General features: G+C 42.6%; 1 protein-coding gene across 1 annotated transcript in view; it reads left to right on the forward strand.

The window, feature by feature from the left end:
- The window catches only part of agbl4 (AGBL carboxypeptidase 4), a 440,437-nt gene that overhangs the window by 355,911 nt on the left and 70,585 nt on the right, over positions 1 to 13,941 (forward strand). The window contains exon 10 of the mRNA XM_055642477.1: positions 10,590 to 10,742. Coding sequence (XP_055498452.1) covers positions 10,590 to 10,742 — 153 coding nt within the window. The remainder of the gene's footprint in view (positions 1 to 10,589; positions 10,743 to 13,941) is intronic.

The following is a 13,941-nucleotide window of genomic DNA, read 5'->3' on the forward strand; positions in this document are numbered from 1 at the left end:
CTTTCAATAGTCTCAAGGACACCTGAAAGGCCTGAAAGACCTGAAAGACATATGAAAGTCCTGACATCCCACAAATCAGTCTGGTGAACCTTCTCTGTACTCCCTCTATGACAAGAATGTCTTTCCTCAGATTCGGAGACCAAAATTGTACGTAATACTCCAGGTGTGCTCTCACCAAGACCCTGTACAACTGCAGTAGAACCTCCCTGCTCCTATACTCAAATCCTTTAGCTATGAATGCTAACATACCATTCACTTTCTTCACTGCCTGCTGCACCTGCATGCCTACTTTCAATGACTGGTGTACCATGACACCCAGGTCTCGTTGCATTTCCCCTTTTCCTAATCGGCCACCATTCAGATAATAGTCTACTTTCCTGTTTTTTTTTGCCACCAAAGTGGATAACCTCACATTTATCCACATTATACTGCATCTGCCATGCATTTGCCCACTCACCCAGCCTATCCAAGTCACCTTGCAGCCTCCTAGCATCCTCCTCACAGCTAACACTGCCCCCCAGCTTCATGTCATCCGCAAACTTGGAGATGTTGCATTCAATTCCCCTGTCAAAATCATTAATATACAGTATATTGTGAATAGCTGGGGTCCCACTGAGCCTTGTGGTACCCCACTAGTCACTGCCTGCCTTTCTGAAAAGAACCCGTTTACTCCTATTCTTTGCTTCCTGTCTGCCAGCCAGTTCTCTATCCACATCAATACTGAACCCCCAATACCGTGTGCTTTAAGTAAGTTTGTATACTAATCTCTTATGTGGGACCTTGTTGAAAGCCTTCTGAAAGTCCAGATATAACACATCCACTGGTTCTCCCTTATCCACTCTACTAGTTACATCCTCAAAAAATTCTATAAGATTCGTCAGACATGATTTACCTTTCATAAATCCATGCTGACTTTGTCCAATGATTTCACCACTTTCCAAATGTGCTGCTATCCCATCTTTAATAACGGTTTCTAGCAGTTTCCCCACTGCCGATGTTAGACTAACTGTCTGTAATTACCCCGTTTTCTCTCTCCCTCCCTTTTTAAAAAGTGGGGTTACATTAGCTACCCTTCAATCCTCAGGAACTACTCCAGAATCGAAAGAGTTTTGAAAAATTATCACTAATGCATCCACTATTTCTGGGGCTACTTCCTTAAGTACTCTGGGATGTAGCCTATCTGGCCTTGGGGATTTATCGGCCTTTAATCCATTCAATTTACAAAACACCACTTCCCGGCTAACCTAGATTTCACTCAGTTCCTCCATCTCATTTGATCCCCGGTCCCCTGCTATTTCCGGCAGATTATTTATGTCTTCCTTAGTGAAGACAGAACCAAAGTAATTATTCAATTGGTCTGTCATGTCCTTGTTCCCCATGATCAATTCACCTGTTTCTGACTGCAAGGGACCTACATTTGTTTTAACTAATCGTTTTCTCTTCACATATCTATAAAAACTTTTGCAGTCAGTTTTTATGTTCCCTGCCAGTTTTCTTTCATAATCTATTTTCCCTTTCCTAATTAAGCCCCTTTTCCTCCTCTGCTGGACTCTGAATTTATCCCAGTCCTGGTAGGCTGATTTTTCTGGTTAATTTGTATGCTTTATCTTTTGTTTTGATACTATCCCTGATTTCCCTTGTTATCCATGGATGCACTACCTTCCCTGGTTTATTCTTTTGCCAAACTGGGATGAACAATTGTTGTAGCTCATCCATGTAGTCTTTAAATGCCTTCCATTGCATATCCACCGTCAACCCTTTAAGAATCAATTGCCAGTCTATCTTGGCCAATTCACATCTCATACCCTCAAAGTTACCTTTCTTTAAGTTCAGGACCCTTGTTTGTGAATTAACAATGTCACTCTCCATCCTAATGAAGAACTCAACCATATTATGTTCACTCTTGCCCAAGGGGCCACGCACAACAAGACTGCTAACTAACCCTTCCTCATTACTTAATACCCAGTCTAGAATAGCCTGCTCTCTCGTTGGTTCCTCTACATGTTGGTTTAGAAAACTATCCCGCATACATTCCAAGAAATCCTCTTCATCAGCACCCCTGCCAATTTGATTCACCCAATCTGTATGTAGATTGAAGTCACCCATTATAACTGTTTTACCTTTGTTGCACGCTTTTCTAATTTCCTGTGTGATGCCATCCCCAACTCCACTACTACTGTTAGGTGGCCTGTACACAACTCCCACTAGCGTTTTCTGCCCCTTAGTGTTTTGCAGCTCTACCCATATCGATTCCACATCCTCCAAGCTAATGTTCTTCCTTTCTATTGCGTTAATCTCCTCTCTAACCAGCAACGCTACCCCACCTCCTTTTACTTTCTGTCTATCCCTCCTGAATATTGAATATCCCTGGATGTTCAGCTCCCAGCCTTGGTCACCCTGGAGCCATGTCTCCGTGATCCCAACTATATCATAGTTATTAATAGCTATCTGCACATTCAATTCATACACCTTATTACGAATGCTCCTTGCATTGAGACACAAAGCCTTCAGGCTTGTTTTTACAACACTCTTACCCCTTATACAATTATGGTGAAATGTGGCCCTTTTTGATTTTTGTCCTGGATTTGTCTGCTTGCCACTTTTACTTTTCACCTTGCTACCTATTGCTTCTACCCTCATTTTACACCCCTCTGTCTCTACGCTCACACATTTAAGAAACCCTTTCCCTTTAACTCCATCCTCGACTATCCCATTTGACACCCCACTCCCCTTATTCAGTTTAAAGCCACCCGTGTAGCAGTGGCAAACCTGCCTGCCAGAATGCTGGTTCCCCACCTGTTAAGATGCAATCAGTCCCTTTTGTACAGTTCCCCCTTACTCAAAACAAATCCCAGTGATCTAAGAATCTAAATCCCTGCCCCATGCACCAGTTTCTCAGCCACACATTCAGGTCCCGTATCTCCCTGTTCCTGCTCTCGCCAGCACGAGGAACTGGAAGCAAACCGGAGATAACAACCCTGGAGGTCCTGCTTTTCAGCATTTTTCCGAGCTCTCTGAAGTCACGCTGCAGAATATTCATCCCCTTCTTTCCGACATCGTTTGTGCCGACATGCACTACCACTTCCGGCTGTTCACCTTCGCCCTTGAGGATTTTCTACACTCTGTCCGTGACATCCTGGATCCTGGCACCAGGAAGGCAGCACACCATCCTCGAATCCCGTCTGTTGCCGCAGAAACCCCTGTCCGTACCTCTCACAATGGAGTCTCCCACTACAATGGCGTTGCCTGACGTTGGCCTCTTTGGTTTTGGCTCAACAGCCCTTTTTGCTTCGTAAGCCAGTCCGCCGCTCGGTGTAATAACGTCTTCTGACCCGACAGCTTCTAAGTGGGTGAACCTGTTCACAAGAGGTACAACACCCGGGGATGTTTGCATTCCATGCTTCCCTCCCTTTGTCACCGTTCTTCTCTCTTCCAGTACCTTAGGTATAACAATCTTACTGTAGGACTTGTCGAGGAACGACTCAGTTTCTCGGACAAACCTGAGGTCATCCACTTGCTTCTCCAGTTCCCCAACACGGTCCTTCAGGAGCTGTACCTGGATGCACTTCTCACATTTGTAGCAGCCAGAGGCACCAGCAGTGTCCTTGACCTCCCACTTACTGCAAGCATCGCACTGAATCAGCTTGCTTGACATCTCCTTCTATCGTCTCTCCCTCTTCAGCCTTTTGCGTAGCCTCCTCGCCGAAGACTCTCGAGCCAAAGACTCGCACCTTTCTCACAGGGTACTTCAGTCTTCAGGGGTCCAACTTTGGTCTTAACTATTTTTTTCTACTTCACATACCTACAGAAGCTTTTACTATCCTCCTTTATACTCTTGGCTAGCTTACCTTCATATCTCATCTTTTCTCCCCGTATTGCCTTTTTAGTTATCTTCTGTTGCTCTTTAAACATTACCCAATCCTCTTGCTTCCTGCACATCTTTGCTATGATGTACTTCTTCTATTTTATTTTTATACTGTCCCTGACTTCCCTTGTTAGCCACGGTCAACCCTTACTCCCCTTGGAATCTTTCTTCCTCTTTGGAATGAACTGATCCTGCACCTTCTGTATTATTCCCAGAAATACCTGCCATTGTTTTTCCACTGTCATCCCTGCTAGGATATATTTCCATCAACTTTGGCCAGCTCCTTCCTCATGGCTCCATAGTCCCCTTTATTCAACTGTAACACAGACACCTCCGATTATATAATTCTCCTTCTCAAACTGTAGATTAAAACTTACCATATTATGTTCACTACCTCCTAATGGCTCCTTTACCTTGAGTTCCCTTATCAAATCACTTATCTTATGGTATTGGCCAGGTGATGAGCAGTGCCTGGTTTCCTCCAGACGTGACGCTTGGCATTCAGGCCAAGAGTTCAATCTTGTTTTCATCAGACCAGAGAATCTTGTTCCTCATGCCTTTTGGCAAACTCCAAGCGGCCTGCCATCTGCCTTTTACTGAGGAGTGGCTTCCGTCTGGCCACTCTACCATAAAGGCCTGATTGGTGGAGTGCTGCAGATATAGTTGTCCTTCTGGAAGGTTCTCCCATCTCTACAGAGGAATGCTGGAGCTCTATCAGAATGACCATCAGGTTCTTGGTCACCTCCCTGACCAAGGCACTTCTCCCCCGATTGCTCAGTTTAGCCGGGCGGCCAGCTCGATGAAGAGCCCTGTTGGTTCCAAAGTTCTTCCATTTGAGAATGATGGAGGCCACTGTGCTCCTCGGGACCTGCAATGCTGCAGAAATTGTTTCATACCCTTCCACAGATCCGTGTCTCCACACAATCCTGTCTCGGAGGGGTACGGACAATTCCTTTGTCTTCATGGCTTGGTTTTTGTTCTGACATGCACTGTCAACTGTGGGACTTTCTATAGACAGGTGTGTGCATTTCCAAATCATGGCCAATCAATTTAGTTTACCACTGGTGCACTCCAATCAAGTTGTAGAAACATCTCAAGGATAATCAATGGAAACAGGATGAACCTAAGCTCAATTTTGAGTGTCATAGCAAAGGGTCTGAATACTTATGTAAATGTGATATTTCAGTTATTTATTTTTAATTACTTTGCACAAAATTCTAAACACCTGTTTTCGCTTCTTCATTCTGGGATATTGTGTGTGGATTGATGATTAAAAAAAATTAATTTAATCCATTTTAAAATAAGGCTGTAACGTAACAAAATGTGGAAAATGTGAAGGAGTCTGAATACTTTCTGAATGCACTGTACGTAAATGTGTACAATGCGGGTGTTTCGTGCCCAGAAATGCCTGGTCCAATTTCAAGATTTTACAATGTGTCAATTTTGATAGCATATAGCCACCATCATATGAAAAATGCTTAAAATGGTATTGGTTGTTTTTTGGACATACTAAACCAGATCATTTCCCATGCAAAATATTTTATTTTATTTGTATTATTTAACTAGACTAAGTGGGACCCGTTTGGTCCCAGCATTCCACCTCTCCACCAATTCCAATACTGCTCGCCAGTGAGGGGGCTGTCTGTTGCGCTAGTATGGGTGTTGCGGGCCGAAGGTACTGGTTTCCAGAGGGCTAGTATAGACATTGTGGGCCGTATGGATGCTTGGACTGGCATCCAACTGTTGCAACGATTTTAAAAGCCAACTTGTTAAAAAGGCGAGGCAAACAATTGGGCTGCAGACACCCGACAACCAAAATTCATTTTGTGAACATAAAATTGTTAATAAGGCGAGGCAAACAATTGGGATGCAGCCACCCGACAACCAATATTCATTTTGTGAACATAAACTTTAAAAAAAGGGCTGCAGCCACTTTACAACCGCATCGAGGGGACTCACCGTGGAGTAGACGTGCGTTCAGTGTTATTCGTAGCTCAGAGAGCTGTGACCCTCTAGTTTCCTCGGTCTGGCAGAGACTGAGTGAGGCATGACACTTCCGGGTTTTATTGTCCCTCGCCCTGCCGCCAGCCCCCCGCTGGCGGCAGGGGGAGGGACTATGAAACCCGGAAGAATGGGAGAGAGAATGGGGAATTTTGTAAAAACAATATCTCTCATTTTTCATCGACGGAAAAAATCCTCCACACTCATACGACGGAGGGGGCTCTGAGCGAGGTGGCCAAAAATGACGGCCGTAGGTGGCGGCGTTCTCTCGGAAATCGCAGCACAGTCGGCCAAAAGCGGTTAAGATCAGAGATTTAGTAATATAGATAGATGCTGCGATATACAATACAATACAATATTTATTCAATGTCAGTTGAACCTCAGTGAGGCTCAAACGAAACTCTGTTTCTACAGCCATACAAACAAAACAATTCCTACAAAACACACATACAATTCAATTCACACAAATATCCATCACAGTGAATATACTCCTCACTGTAATGGAAGGCAAGTCTTTTCTGCCTCCTGTACACCATTTTCCCCAATGTTGAAACCCCAGGCGGGCGATGGTAAGTCCCACGGCCTTTAAGGCCGCGCAGGGCGATGCTCCAGGTCTAAATGTCACAAAGATGGAGCCCTCGGCGGGATTTGGAATGTCCCACGGCAATTAAAGCCGCGCGGGGCGATGTACGGCCCGGCTCCTGGTCGTTCCAACCCTGCGACACGGGCGGGAGAAGTTGCGTTGCGGGAGCTCCGAAAAGCGGTCTCCCACCCGGACCCGCGAGCTCCCGATTTCACAGTCCACAGGCCTGCAGCTGGAGCCTCCGAGCTCCGGAGTCAGGCCACAGCAGCGAGCCACCACCGCTCCCCACGCCCTGAGGCCGGCCAACCCCACGATGCTAAGTCCGCAGCTCCGCAGGCTCCACGACTGGAGCTCCCAGGTCATTCCGGTTGGAGGCCGTTCCACGGTGCTAGGCCCCAACGACAATGCAGACCCGACAGGGAAAAGGTCGGGTCTCCCGTGCAGGGAAGAGATTTTAAAAGTTTCCCCCTCCTCCCCCCGCCCCCCACATATACACAGTTAAAAACAGTATGAAAAAAACACGACAACTACATTTAACTAGACCAAAAAAAGACAGACATGCTGTAGGGGCCGCTGCAACGTGAGTCGCCCCGCCAACCGGAAACCGGATATGTTCATAAGTTCCGAAATTATAGGAGCTGAATTAGGCCATTCAGTCCCTCAAGTCTACTCCGCCTTTCAATCATGGCTGATCTATCTTTCTTCTCAAACCTATCCTCCTGCCTTTTCCATTCTTACCATAGAGGGAGTACAGAGAAGGTTCACCAGACTGATTCCTGGGATGTCAGGAATTTCATATGAAGAAAGACTGGATAGACTCGACTTGTACTCGCTAGAATTTAGAAGATTGAGGGGGGATCTTATAGAAACTTACAAAATTCTTAAGGGGTTGGACAGGCTAGATGCAGGAAGATTGTTCACGATGTTGGGGAAGTCCGGAACAAGGGGTCATAGTTTAAGGATAAGGGGGAAATCTTTTAGGACCGAGATGAGAAAAACATTTTTCACACAGAGAGTGGTGAATCTGTGGAATTCTCTGCCACAGAAGGTATTTGAGGCCAGTTCATTGTCTATATTTAAGAGGGAGTTAGATGTGGCCCTTGTGGCTAAAGGGATCAGGAGGTATGGCGAGAAGGCAGGTACAGGATACTGAGTTGGATGATCAGCCACGATCATATTGAATGGCGGTGCAGGCTCGAAGGGCCGAATGGCCTACTCTTGCACCTATTTTCTATGTTTCTATGTTTCCCCATGACCCCTGACACTCTTACTAATCAGGAATCTGTCAACATCTACCTTAAAAATGTTCATTGTCTTGGCATCTACAGCCATATGTGACCATAATTACCATCTAACTACTTGGCATCTAAACATTGTTCAGCCAAGTCGACATTTATAAAGATATGATGCCCTTGAAATTACAGTTGTACTAATTAAAGAAAACCAGCAGTCCTCGGACTTTTTGGCAATAGAGCTTGGGAAATTGCTTGCAGCAAGATCCTCTCCTCATCCTCAAAGATTGTTCCATAAATTCAGGTCTATAATGCACAACACCACAACCTTTGTTTTTAACTACCAGCAAAACAAGGAGCGCATATGAGAGCAAGGCATCAAAGAGATCATAAAATTAATAAGCATTATCTTATCCCCAACACAATTGCCCCTGAAATAGCCTCTGCAATATTTATTAACATTTGAAAGAAATTCAGTTTGATCAATTCTTACCAACTAATATAAATCATCAAAATATATACTTTTCTGTAGCTGACAAATCCATTTGGGATAATTTGTTGAAATGAAGGGATAACTGAGATTTTGAGTTCATTTTGAACTTATAAATGTTAAAAATGAATTTCAACAGAAACAAATGTATTTATTCTCTATAAAAAGCTGAATACAATTCCTTAGAGCCATTTTGTCTTTAATGTATCTGCTGCAGTTTGACATATGCAAGTCTACAGCTACAGCTTCAGATATTTTAAGAGATGGTGTTGCATATGAAATATAAATAAGCTGTAATGTGTGCAAGTTTAATTTATCCATGAACACGTTTTGAATTATTTGAACTTATGAGCCTACCTATTTTATGTCTCTGTCAATGTTGTGCTGTATTATTCTGGAGGCAGAAATTGCATTTTATATTTTAGATTTGTCCTTTTTGCATCACCTGAGGAAATTTGCAGATTATAGGAGTTTTACCTCTAATAAGACTGAATCTCCTTCAAGCTGCTGATAGACTGGCCCTAACAGCAGCCGCTTTGCTTCTTTACAGGCGTCATCCATCAGCTTGACATGGCAGCCGATGGGCCAGTCATCTTGTCTATATTTCATACACAAACATCAGAGCTCTTGACAGCACTTTGCACACTAGGAAATTGCTTCTGCTACGGACTGAATTTAAAACAGAGTTGCTTGTTCTCCACCATGTGTTTATGACCCTCAGGACTAGAAGTGCTGTCATGAATAGATAATTTTGGAATGTTCGTGTATAGTATCTGCAACCAGTTTTTGAGCTTCAATTTTCAATCTATTTCGTTAAGATGTTTTGTCTTCATGCTCACAACTAAAGCAGTTTTATTTTGATAAAGAGATCTTGGACTAAAATTCTGGATTTTGTCTGTATAAAATGACAGATATTACAGAGAATTTCATCAGTTATTACTTAACGGTTCATAAAAAATATATTAAAGAGGGTGTTATGTAAATCCTGCATTGCAGAACTGAGTAGAGTATGCAAAAAGCTCAGTACAGCTGTTGTTTCAAAGAATACCTCAATCCGTCTGCACTGCTTTCTAAGCCAACTGTTAAAAGAATATTGGAAAAGACTATGAGGAAATCCTATTTAAGAGCAAAAAAAAGACACTTCAAAAAAGAGAATTTTTGGTGTATTTTGCATAAAATTACTTTGCTTTCATAATAAATGTTACTATTTGGCTCATTGAATAAAAGTGGGTACATTATTCCCAGCAACATACCGCTTTGCAAGTAATTACTATTTCAACAAATTATGTCTGCAGCTGATGCACAAGTACCACATCTAGGTATTAAACATTAAGATGACTCCTATAAACTATCTATTGTAGATTCTATAATTCATCACAAGCCATAAAAGTCCAATATGAATCTAGCACACGATACCACTGAGTGCTAATATGATTATCACTGGGTGGCGCTTCGATGGCAGCCTCGCCTAGTCTGTCTGTCCTTTTCATCTTTTTTTTGTTATTTTTAGTGTGTTTAAAAAGTTTGTGTTAATGTTCTCCGGTTTGTTTTATGTGGGGGGTGGGCGGGGTGAAAACTTTTTTTCGATCTCTTACCTTGCCGGAGATGCGATTGTTTTCCGGGTCGTATCTCCGTTCGCTCTGCAGCCCAATATCGTGGAGCTGGAGGCCTTGCTCGGGACTGACTTTGAGCCCACGGGGCACGAACTTACCATTGGAGCAGATTCCTTGCCTGAGATCAACTCTCCAACCATGGCCTGCAGACTTTAACATCATGGAGCTCGCAGTCTCGGGAGAGACCGAGTCGGGAAGCTCCAAATTCGCTCAACCTTCGACAAGCCCCGACCCGAGATAGATCACCCAGCGCGGGGGAACTGAGATTCCCCCCCCCCCCCCCCCCCCCCCCGGATGCAGGAGCTTGATCGCCCCAACAAGGAGGCCCACCGCCATTTACGGGAGTAAGATCATCCCGTCAACAGAAGGTTAGAGGCCCCAGACCGCTGGAGAACAAAGAAGGGAAGGGATTGAACTTTTTTTCACCTTCCATCACAGTGAGGAATGTGGAGGAGTCACTGTGGTGGATGTTTATGGTAAAATGAATTTTGTGTGTTCTGGTGCTTTTTATTAGTATGATTGTATGGTAAATCAAATTCCTTGTATGTTGCAAAACATACTTGGCTAATAAAGTAAGACTAAGACTATGACATCAACAACAGCACTCCCTTTAAATGTATACACCATACCATTCTCAAATTTTACTGTCAACCTGTTAACACTGTTTGTTTTGATTCCTATTTGGATTAATCTCCTGAAACCTTGACCTTTATTTATGCAGAGTGGCAAAGTTAAAGTATTTTTATGAACTTATTTATTCATTTTCAAGTTGCATATATGCATTGACATTTATCCTCTCCAACAGAAAGCAAGCATGGAATTTTACATTGACATCCATGCTCATTCAACTATGATGAATGGATTTATGTATGGAAACATCTTTGAGGATGAGGAGAGGTTCCAGAGGCAAGCAATCTTTCCCAAGCTTCTTTGTCAAAATGCAGAGGACTTTTCATTTGTAAGAGGGTTTTCTTTAATTCGTAGAATTGTTATTCAAAGTAGATAAGATTTTTATAGATTTGTTTTCACTTCATCAGCCAAAACATTTTTAATATCTACACATTATAAATGTTTCCATATTTTGGATAATATTTTATTCAACTAATTACTGTGTTACACGATACATGATTGCTAAAGTAATTCTCTCTTAATTAATTTATAACTTTAGGAAAGAATATGTTTGGAAACCTTTTGCATTGAATGATCATTGCATTTTGTAAGGTTTGATCAAGATGCTATTTTTCAGAAAAGTTTCAACGATAACAGAAAATATACTACTAATGTGGTTTATACTGGCCTGAAGTAATCCTAATGAGTCAAATTCAATGCCTCCAGTGTATCTTGTATATTAGCATTACACAACAGTTTTTTGTTTCCAAACAATTTACAATAATGACAATTTCTGAGTCACTTAGCACCATTCTGGAAGTTTGACTGTGAACTTGGAAGTGGAGAGGATGTTTCCACTAATGGGAGTCTAGAACTAGAGGTCATAGCCATCTTCCAGTCCCGCCTCAAGACCCATCTCTTCACCTCTGCCTATCCTTAGCCCCACGTCCCCCACCCTTTTCATCTGTGCTTGAATTGCCTCATATTGTGTTTTGAATTGAATTCTGTCTTTAATTTGTGTACTAGTCATGTCTCTACTATTTATTTCATTCCGCTTACATGTTTTTCCTCTACTTGCTAAATTTTTGTAAGGTGTCCTTGAGACTCTTGAAAGGCGCCCATAAATAAAATTTATTATTATTATTATTATTATAGCCTCAGAATTAAAGGACGTTAATTTAGGAAGGAGATGAGGAGGAATTTCTTTAGTCAGTGGGTGGTGAATCTGTGGAATTCTGCCACAGAAGGCTGTGGAGGCCGTCAGTGAATATTTTTAAGACAGTGATAGATAGATTCTTGATTGGTACAGGTGTCAGAGGATATGGGAGGAAAGGCAGGAGAATGGGGTAGGAGGGACAGATAGATAAACCATGATTGAACAGTGGAGTAGACTTGATTTGCCGATTGGCCTATTTATGATCTTATGAACTTATGAACCTTCCAGCCATAAGATATAGCGTTCTCATATGAGTATCATATCAGTAGCTCCTGAGATAATATAACTCCCTCTATTGCTCTTTTTCATACACTGCAGGAGAAATTAGACTAAGCCAGTTGACCCAATAATAGTTTCTCATAGGAGATCATAGACTACGTTTTTCTTAGAGAAACAATTGTTGGGTCAACTAGGTTTATCCAGCAACCCCTTGTCTGAAGGATTATCAATGGAGTTCCATTCTTACATTTTATTGTTATAGACCCACCTGTGCTGCACCATCCTCAACAACTGATTTTGCTACAACCCCCTCTGAACCGTTGTTCTGAGGGCCAGTCTCCAAACCCCAAAATCCAAGCTCCCAGGCCTCCTCTATCCATTATTCGCATGATCCGTCACAACCCGCACCAGAAACCTCAATTCCTGACTATCACATTCTATATCTATTTACCTAATTACCCCCTGAACTAAATCCCAATCTCTCTGGTTGTTACCCCTACAGCACAGGGCTCTGATTCCTATCCCATGCAATCTGCCATCCCTATTCCCAACCTCAAACACACTATAAACCTCTTGCTTCCTTTCCTCTGATCATAGTGCAGGCCTAATCACTCTATTCTCTTCAAGCTGCACCCTCCAAAATAATATATTAGGGTTAATTATACAGGATCATAGTGTAATAAGTTGTTTGCAAAATTTCTGCCTGCACCCATCATACAGTGCCCTCCATAATATTTGAGACAAAGACCCATCATTTATTTATTTGCCTCTGTACTCCATAATTTGTGATTTGTAATAGAAAAAAAATCACATGTGGTTAAAGTGTACATTGTCAAATTTTAATAAAGGCCATTTTTATACATTTTGGTTTCACCATGTATAAATTACAGCTGTGTTTATACATAGTCCCCCCATTTCAGGGCACTATAATGTTGGGTACCCAGCAATGTCATGTAAATGAAAGTAGTCATGTTTAGTATTTTGTTGCATATCCTTTGTATGCAATGACTGCTTGAAGTCTGATTCATGGACATCACCAGTTGCTGGGCGTCTTCTCTGATGATGCTCTGCCAGGCCTGTATAGCAGCCATCTTTAGCTTATGCTTGTTTTGGGGCCTAGTCTTCTTCAGTTTTCTCTTCAGCATATAAAAGGCATGCCCATTTGGGTTCACATCGGGTGATTGACAGCCACACAAGAATAGACCATTTTTTAGCTGAAAAACCCCTTTGTTGCTTTAGCAGTATGTTTGGGATCATTGGCTTGCTGTAGAACGAAATGAGTTTTGAGGCATTTGTTTGAACTTGAGTAGATAGGATGTGTCTATACACTTCAGAATTCATTATGCTACTACCATCAGCTGTTGTATCATCAATGAAGATAAGTGAGCCAGTACCTTCAGCAGCCATACATGCCCAGGCCATAACACCCCCACCACCGTGTTTCACAGATGAGGTGGTATGCTTTGGATCTTGGGCAGTTCCTTCTCTCCTCCATACTTTACTCTTGCCATCACTCTGATATAAGTTAATCTTTGTCTCATCTGTTCACAAGACCTTGCTGCCAGAACTGTGGTTCCTCTTTTAAGTACTTATTGGCAAACTGTGACCTGGCCATCCTATTTTTGCGGCTAACCAGTGGTTTGCATCTTGCAGTGTAGCCTCTGTATTTCTGTTCATGAAGTCTTCTGCGGACAATGGTCATTGACAAATCCACACCTGGCTGCTGAAGAGTGTTTCTGATCTGTCGGACAGGTATTTGGGGATTTTGTATTGTATTGTATTGTATATCTTTATTGTCATTTCCTGAGTATTCACATACCCAGAGGAAACAAAAAAACATTGCTCAACCAGTGTCCATTCAGTGTGCATTAAAAATAAATAGAAATAAAAATACATATATCATGAACAAATTTAACACTCTACTAAACATTCAACAGGCGTTCCGATCGGCAGCGGCACGACAGTGGCTCTGCTGCAGTGTGTCCAGGTTGGTGGTTGGTGCGCGATACTTTGGCAGGGGGCAAAGTCCGTTTAGCAGTCTTATAGCCTGTGTGAAGAAGCTGAGGAGCATCCTGCTGGTTTTGCAGCTAATGCTCCTGTACCTCTTCCCAGA

The sequence above is a fragment of the Leucoraja erinacea genome, chromosome 10 (genome assembly GCF_028641065.1).
Source record: "Leucoraja erinacea ecotype New England chromosome 10, Leri_hhj_1, whole genome shotgun sequence".
Taxonomy (NCBI): domain Eukaryota; kingdom Metazoa; phylum Chordata; class Chondrichthyes; order Rajiformes; family Rajidae; genus Leucoraja; species Leucoraja erinaceus.